This window comes from Mirounga angustirostris, unplaced genomic scaffold (assembly GCF_029215605.1).
Source record: "Mirounga angustirostris isolate CCGP_5_RB_7025 unplaced genomic scaffold, mMirAng1.0.hap1 SCAF_15, whole genome shotgun sequence".
Taxonomy (NCBI): domain Eukaryota; kingdom Metazoa; phylum Chordata; class Mammalia; order Carnivora; family Phocidae; genus Mirounga; species Mirounga angustirostris.
This window is the reverse complement of record NW_026991723.1, coordinates 43,395,385-43,403,536: the sequence shown is the minus strand read 5'-3', so window position 1 is coordinate 43,403,536 and position 8,152 is coordinate 43,395,385. Positions and strand designations below refer to the sequence as shown.

The following is an 8,152-nucleotide window of genomic DNA, read 5'->3' as shown; positions in this document are numbered from 1 at the left end:
TGGACTATTAGCCTCAGCATGGAAGAATACAAAGTGCACCCAATATATAAAAAACGTGTTTATTTTCTCAGAAGCTCAGAAAATACAAATTCTGTAGGCACAACTCCCCTCCCCCACCTCCACACATGCATGCGGGTGCGCGTGCACACACACAAAGAATGCTGGCTTTGGCCAATCTATATTTCCTTATTTCTTTCTCTTTAAGCATGAAAGACAACAAAAGACTGGTTGAAATGACATATTTTATTTGTGTCTCTGAACATTCTATCCTTTTGATATCACCACTGGTGGTGTCTCATGTAACTTCTAGAAGACTTCCTCTCCCCCATTTCTTATCCTCTCTCCCAAATCACCTTCCTCCTAGGATTACCAGGAAGTTACCGATGTCCAGGCTGGTTGACTTCTTGCTGCCAGAGAGGAATATCTGAGGTCAGAACCAGGTCTGGTTTGGCTGCATCAGAAGGCAACGGAGACTGAAATGAGACCACCACGCACCCCCCCCCAAATGACACAAAATCAAGGACCAGAGCCTTTGGTTGTTTCTTCAGCAATATTTATTGGAAACGGCGATGCTTCCTGTGGTAAGAGGTTTATACATTAAGCAGTAAGATTTGCCTTTCACTCCATGTGACCCACGACCGGAGGTGGCACATCCGAAGCTGCACATTCAACCTCTGAAGGAATCTGTATAGCTAGATAAATAGAACTCTGAACACATAACAGGACTTCATAACTGATACCAAAACACCCAAAACCAAAAAACCACTCATAGGCTTACACACAGCACTGTGCACACAACATGAAGATGGAATAGAAGGGACGGAAATAAAAGTCAGGACTGAGGTGGGAAAAACTTTTGCAGGTGCGGCCATACATCTTAACCTGCTAATAAGCACAAAAATCATCTTTATTTGGTCCTCATTGAGGGCAGAATCTGCACAAATGACGTTCAAAGAACACAAGGTGGAAGCGGGAAAGACAGTTACTGTTTCTTGGTCTAGGAACTAGTGGAATAATGGTTTCTTGTGTTTTTCTCCTTGTGTGTCTGTGCCAAATGGACTCATGAAGCACGTAATTCATAAATAAAACTGAAGTGAAGATATGTGTTCCCTCTTCCCTGTACCTTTGGAAATGGCCTAAATACATAAGTGGTTTCTCTGCAGCAAGAAATTTAAGCTTGGAAACCAGATGTTTTCCCATTTCCTCATAATGGACCATCTCTTCTCTTCAGCCCCTCCTACCATGTGCTGACTGCTAACTGCCTTACTTAGAAATACAGCGGGAGTCCCCTCTGGCTTTATGAGCAGGGAGGGAAGAAAACCGGCTGTCCCTCAGAAATAGGCATAATCGGGAGGAACAAAAGTGACTGTTTTCAGAAAAGGTTTTTAACTCACATTCCACACTTTCCTACTGAGAGCATCAGGGACTGACTCATTCAGACCAGAAGACAAGTTGCTGGTGAGGGAGGCTTTCTTCTACAATTCTGTGACTCACGTATTTGGGAGGGAACAATGGGAAATCAAGACCTTTCTCCTATTGAAATGGAGAACCTGAGACCTTGAGATGGCCCCCAGGTGATAGATTATACCTTCAGTAGGATGGTTTTACTGTAATGTGGCTCATGGTCATATTCTAAGAAGCCACAGCCTCCTGAGAACCGTGTAAACAGCAGTTCAGTGACTACTGGCTGGTCTCAGATGGTGTTTAAAAAGCACATGCCATGCCCACCAGCCTAAGAAGATACCCCCCATCACCATGACTCTTGTGGGATCACACAAGTCAACCAAAGATACTCGGTGGGGCTTGATGACTTGGACCACTGCGGCCTGCATTTGGGATGTGTTGTAAGCAGCATTACCGAAGCAGTGGTTAAACTTAACTATCTGGGTCAAGAGGAGGTAAGCCTGCCAGCCTAACATTCTAATGGGGCAGGGCAACCAGAATCTCCACATAGTTGATGGGGAAGAAGCCTGACTGGCCATGAAGCATCCCCTCATACCAGTTCTCATCAATTTGGTTAGTGAGTGTGATGATATCACCCTCTTTAAAACCCAACTCCCCTTCGTTTTCAGGTTCAAAGTCGTACAGAGCTCGGCAGCAAGGCTGATCCATTGGGGCACCTAGAAGTGAAAGCAGGAGAGAAGAACACAGAAAGACAAGGGGTATTTAACTCACATATCTACCACCTGCTTAACCTGCCTGGCCTACCATCCACCTGGCTTCCTCCCTCACTCCTCTTTCCTGCTGAAGCTTCCTCTTGCGGCTAGTCCCCAGTCCACTGCATAGCATCTGCCCTTCAGCAGTCTTCAGAAGTTTTCTCAGATTCCTGGAAGTCGTTAGACGCCTGCTTCCATTTCCAGGATGAACAATGGCCTCATCTATGCTTGTGACACATGCAACACCGTCCGCCAAGGTATGCCTTCCTGACAATGTCCAGAGATGGGAGACCCAGTGACTTAAGGAGTTTTAATGAGTTTTCGGGTAATAGAACATGGCCTGAGGGGCGCCTGGGTGGCTCAGTCGTTAAGTGTCTGCCTTCGGCTCAGGTCATGATTCCAGGGTCCTGGGATCGAGCCCCGCATCGGGCTTCCCGCTTGGCGGGGGCCTGCTTCTCCCTCTCCCACTCCCCCTGCTTGTGTGCCCTCTCTCACTGTGTCTCTCTCTGTCAAATAAATAAATAAAATCTTTAAAAAAAAAAAAAAATAGAACATGACCTGAATCCTTTCCATGCTAGCATTTTAAAATCTCCGTACATGTGAAAGAGTCAAGTCCATTACATGGACAATGCTTGGCAACGTCAGGATAACAGTGCAGTGCTAATTTTTTAAAGGTAAAAACTCCAGCCTCTGGAAAACTGCTCTAATGTGATGAAAACAAAACAACATAAGACACGTATTTCCGTTCTGTTTGGCTAGATAAATAGAACTAGATAAACAGTTCTAAAGAGATAAATCTAGTGGGGTATACACAGGACAGTGGCTCTTAGAAGTTAGCTGGCTACAAGGACTAGTCATGTAAGTTGTGGTGAGTTTGCTTCTCCCTCTTCAGAAACCAACCACGTATCTCACTCTTCTTTTGGAGACTTGTTCATTTTTTGCTTTCTTAAAGTAAAAGAGTAGTTGACCCCTCATACCAGTTCTCATCAATTTGGTTCATTTTTTGTTCAAGTTCATACTCTGAGTGATCTTGTACAAGGCACTTCCCTTTCAGTTTCCTTGTCTAGCATTAGAACTAACAGAACTTACTCCACACTACTATTGTGGCTATTGCGTGAGATCATGTAAAAATTACATAACTTACTCTTGGTAAATTGTTGCACATATAAGGATGAGTACATGGGAGTTTTGGCACACAAAAAATAACATACTATGCCTTGAGTAAAATAATGAAGAATGGAATCATATCTTAAAAGTGATCTATTTTGGGCGCCTGGGTGGCTCAGTTGGTTGGGCGACTGCCTTCGGCTCAGGTCATGATCCTGGAGTCCCGGGATCAAGTCCCACATCGGGCTCCCTGCTCAGCAGGGGGTCTGCTTCTCCCTCTGACCCTCCTCCCTCTCATGCTCTCTCTCATTCTCTCTGTCTCAAATAAATAAATAAAAATAAAATCTTAAAAAAAAAAAGTGATCTATTTTAAATGACCATCTATATTTAATATAGCACGCCTCCACATGAGCACGTAAACTCAAAACACATGCATACAGCTCCCGTGTCACCTAGATGACTTTAAAGGGAAACAATGTCAACTACTTTTTTACTTTAAGAAAGCAAAAAATGAACAAGTCTCCAAAAGAAGAGTGAAATACATGGTTGGTTTCTGAAGAGGGAGAAGCAAACTCATCACAACTTACATGACTCGTCCTTGCAGCCAGCTACCTTCTAAGAGCCACTGTCCCGTATACCCCTCCCTGGGGGCTCTGAGCAGTGAGGGGAACACAAAGGGCAGAGAGCACCAACTGTCACCCTCCTTTTTCTTCATGGTCTCCAGAGAGCACCTCATAAAACATTTCCTACTACAGAATGTCAAGCCTTGGGCTCCAGGGAAAAGAGGAGACACTGCATTTCTTGGAAGTCCATATCCAGTGTAAGATAGTTTCCACTTCTTCACCCAAGCAAATTGTTATGGTTGAAAATGTTTCAAGCACAGGCTTTTACCTAATCTGTGTATCGGGGGTAGAGAGCAATGGTGCCAACTAAAAGAACCTATTATTGGGTATACATCAATATTCCTGATAGAAAATAAATTTCAGCTTTTACTATACTAACCTCAGTTACCAGGCTACAATGAGTTGGTTGAAGGTGGAGGAAGGAGGGAAAGCTAGCTGATGTTGAGTTTCAAAATACATTCATCTAGAAAGGCGTTCACCCATATGTTCCGGTGACTTAAGAACTCCAGCTGGACATGCTGCTGGAGCTGCTGTCTGTGGGTTATATGTGAGTGTCTGTGGGCGCGCCCTGCCAGGGCATTCACCCTCATGCGTGCTGGAACACAGAAGGGAAAAACAGAAAAGGAAGAGGATGCTCCTGGCACCAAAATGACATATTAGGGTGACTTAACACCACAAACGAAGGTCAAAGTCAAATGTGTTACTTGGGAGGTTTATGTGTGCTGATGATGGAGAGTGAGAGAAAAAGGGATGTACAAAGAAAGTTTTCTAGAGGAGAGAAGGGGGAAAAGGAGGGAAAGAAATCATCAATGAGAGACGAAGGAAGACGTGCTTTAGAAGAGTTTCTACCTGACGAAACCATCCTGTAAGAAATGTATCACTGTAGAGTTCTTGTGCAGCCAGACTGGGCTGTGCCTAGAATTTCTGGGAAAGTGTCAACGGGTTGTGCCCAAGGCCTGGGTCATGGGGCCTGCAGGTCTCAGCTCCTTACCTGCAGGTTTGGGTGTACCCGTGTGAGAGAGGCCCCCGTTGGGCTGAGTACTGTCTCCAGTTGTAAACTCCAGGCTCATTCGTGGTTTAGGCTGATATTCCCTTCTAGGCTGAGATGAAGCTTGTCTTATTCTGCATTAAAAAGAAAAGGGAGGGGGGAATAAGAGTATGGAGCCAATTAAGAAGCAAAAAGAAAAGCAGTAACATCCAGGAAGGCTACTAATGTGGAGCAGGGAAAATCTCAAAAAAAAAACCAACCAAAAATAAAAAAACAAAAAAACTAGCCTTCTCTGTGTATGTCTCTGCTTTCCGTGATGTCCCTCTGTGGTCCGGCCCTCACCATCTTCATCCTGTCTCTCAATCCCTCACTTCCTCATTTATTCAGAACTCACTTTGCAAATGTGCACTCTGCTAGGTGCAGGGAACACAAAGATGAGAACGACACAGTTCTTGCCCTCAAGCAGCTTATGGTCAGTAAGGGAGACAGAATGTAAACACTTGAGGACCAGAAACCGTGGTGAGTGTTGTTCTGGAGAGACACAGAATGCTACAGGAACACGGGGGTGCAAGCAGGGAGGCGTCTACCTGTCCACAGGAAGGCTTATGGAAGGGGAGAAAAGACAGCTGAGAGTCATTTCCAGATGAACAGTCCTTTCCAGAAGAAAGAGTTTAAGAGCTGGAATAGGTCTGGAAGGAGGAAATACTGTGTGCCCTAAGAACAGTGAGTGGTCTGAGATACAAGAAGTAGGAAAGAAATGAGGGAAGACAGGAGGAAAGTGGAAAGGTATGGCCAATTAATGTCTTCCCCACACCCCTAAGTACTTTCCACAGTCTCAGGTATTCATGAAGCAAAGGGTACAGCAGATTCGCAAAGATGGGGAGGGTTCAAGTTATGGTGATTATAGAACCATACTGACTTTGAACATATGTCAGAGGAAAAAAGGAAAATGGCCCTTTGTGCTCAATGGATGTCACAAAGACATATAATATTTCTTTAGTATGTTGAAATGCAGGGTTTTAAGTCTTTCTAGATGCTTCAGAGTGTGACACACATTCCCACAAGGGTGCATTGAGGAAAGACAGACAAAGTGACACATAGGACAGAGCGGGGCCTCTGCCTACAGCTGTCAGGCTGTGCTCTGCAACTCCAGGGAGACCTAGTCACAAAGAAAACGACCTCTGCCCGGCCGTGGGGTGCATCTGAGGAGGAGGAACAGGCATACAAAAGCAGTCTCTCTGATAGCGGAGGACTTGCTCACCACTCAGAGAAACGCTGTGACAAGATACAGGCTTTCAAATAGGTTCTGCTTGCCCGGCAAACCCCTGTTGCACCACTGTGTGACCCAGGGCGAGTTACTTCACCTGCCTGGGCTTTCCACCTGTCGGTGAGGCTAATCATACTTAGTTCACAGGGCTGTCAGAAGACTGACGATGATATGCCTTTAGTACCCACCCAGAATGTCTGTTCAGCAAATCACGCCCATTATCCTTGGCAGCATTCTGGTTTCCCATCTGTGGCAGCCAACATACAACCCACATCCTGACCTCTCATCAACACAAGATTAGATTCAATGTAACAAAGTAAAACAAAGCACAAAGACGCAAGAAAACCAAAACGAATGATCCACAAGGTGCCTAGGTAGGATCAGCAGGAATTTTGGCAGAGTTTTTCTTCAAATGTATTCTATTATTTCCATTTCTTTACCCATCAATTCAGAGGAAGAAAATGGGAATATATCATTCAGGAACTGTGAGATACCTTTCTTCCAGTCTGACGGTGACTTGCTGCAGGATCTGGACGGCCTGCTTGTGGTACTCCAGCTGGGCTTGGACGAGCGCAGACAGCTGGCTCACCTGTTCAATCTGCAGGCCAATGGGGGGGATCACGCCTCAGTTACCAGGTCACCATCCTTAAGCATCTCCTACTGCCCCACACATACGACAGAGCTGCTCCTGACCCACAGACCACTGCTCAGAGATTCTGTAGGCTCCACATCAGTTAAGGATAAGAAGCATTTGCATGCTTATAACTGTCAGTACCATGAGGAGAAGTCAGGAATCTTTCTAAAGATCACACACTTCTCACTGAACAATCTCATTCTTAACTACCAACTTCCAGGTAGGATTTGGCTAATTTTATTGATTTCTTATAGGAAAAAGAGACATTGACCAAAGGAGCCTTTGCTCCCTATGCTTTCCATGCTGTTAATATATTAATGTTAATAAAAATGTGAATATTGATTTTTCACATGAGGCAACATGGAGGCAGTTTGGTAGGATGGAAAATTTTGTCCTCTCTGCCTCTTCTGTAACATAAAGAGGTTGGGTCAAGTGACATCTTGGGTTCATTTCAGCTCCAGTATTCTAGGCATCCTTAGTTACTCTTCATTTTATGTCTCAGGTTGTGATCTCGCTGAATATTGTCCTCCAAGTCAGCAAAGTCAGTGCTGTCCCATGAGTTTTGGGGGTGGAATGGGGCCCTGGGTGCAGGGAAGGAGCACTATAATTCAGGTCAGCCCCATGCCTACAGCATTCCTCTTCAGTAGGTAGGTGGGACACCAGTTGTTCTACATAAACACCAACCTACACCGTCTCTGGGTGGTGGGAAGGTCCAGATATGTTCAACACGCCTCCCATATCACCAGTCAGGGCAAAGCAGTTAAGTGATAAGCACATAAAAGCTCTATAAACACCTTGGAAGAAGTTGGTCAGCAACTGATAGGGTCAGAGGTGGGAGTGAGCAGGAACTTGAAAACTGGTTAGCTGGCTTTATTACATGAGTGGTCATAAGTCCTCATGACTACAGGGCTGAAAGAACTCAACAGAATATAACTTCTAAAGCCATGAATAATAATTTAGCACACTTGGCATGGTACATGGGTGGCTCAGTCGGTTAAGCATCTGGCTTTTGATTTCGGCTCATGTCATGATCTCAGGATCATGAGATTGAGCCTCATGTTGGGCTCCACGCTGGGCGTGGAGCCTGCTTAAGATTCTTTCTTTCTCCCTCTCCCTCTCCCCGCTGTCTCTCTCTCTCCCTCTCTAAAATAAAAAATAAATAATAATAACATTTTGGTGCACTGGAAATGTAAAAGCAGCTTTTAAACTACATTGCCCCCAAGTACAGCATCTATGCTACAATCATCAATCTCAATTGAAATTAGTTTTTGAAAGAAAATATCACGTTTACTTCAAAATATAGAATATCTTAATCTATACTGAACCCTCAATTCTAAATGCATTTTAGGTGATATTCTTTTATAATCTGAAGTCAAT

General features: G+C 44.6%; 1 protein-coding gene across 5 annotated transcripts in view; it reads right to left on the bottom strand.

The window, feature by feature from the left end:
- Positions 1 to 511: 511 nt before the first annotated feature.
- SH3GL2 (SH3 domain containing GRB2 like 2, endophilin A1) overlaps positions 512 to 8,152 on the bottom strand; it is a 218,429-nt gene continuing 210,788 nt past the window's right edge. For 2 of the 5 annotated variants that reach the window (XM_045882460.3, XM_045882461.3), the window contains exons 8-10: positions 6,636 to 6,739; positions 4,878 to 5,008; positions 514 to 2,120 (exon numbers count right to left, since the gene is read on the bottom strand). In XM_045882460.3, coding sequence (XP_045738416.1) covers positions 1,921 to 2,120; positions 4,878 to 5,008; positions 6,636 to 6,739 — 435 coding nt within the window. In that variant the 3' untranslated portion in view covers positions 514 to 1,920. Of the gene's footprint in view, positions 2,121 to 4,877; positions 5,009 to 6,635; positions 6,740 to 8,152 lie in introns of all 5 variants that reach the window. The other 3 variants (XM_054509237.2, XM_064580139.1, XM_045882459.3) reach the window with 3 other exon arrangements.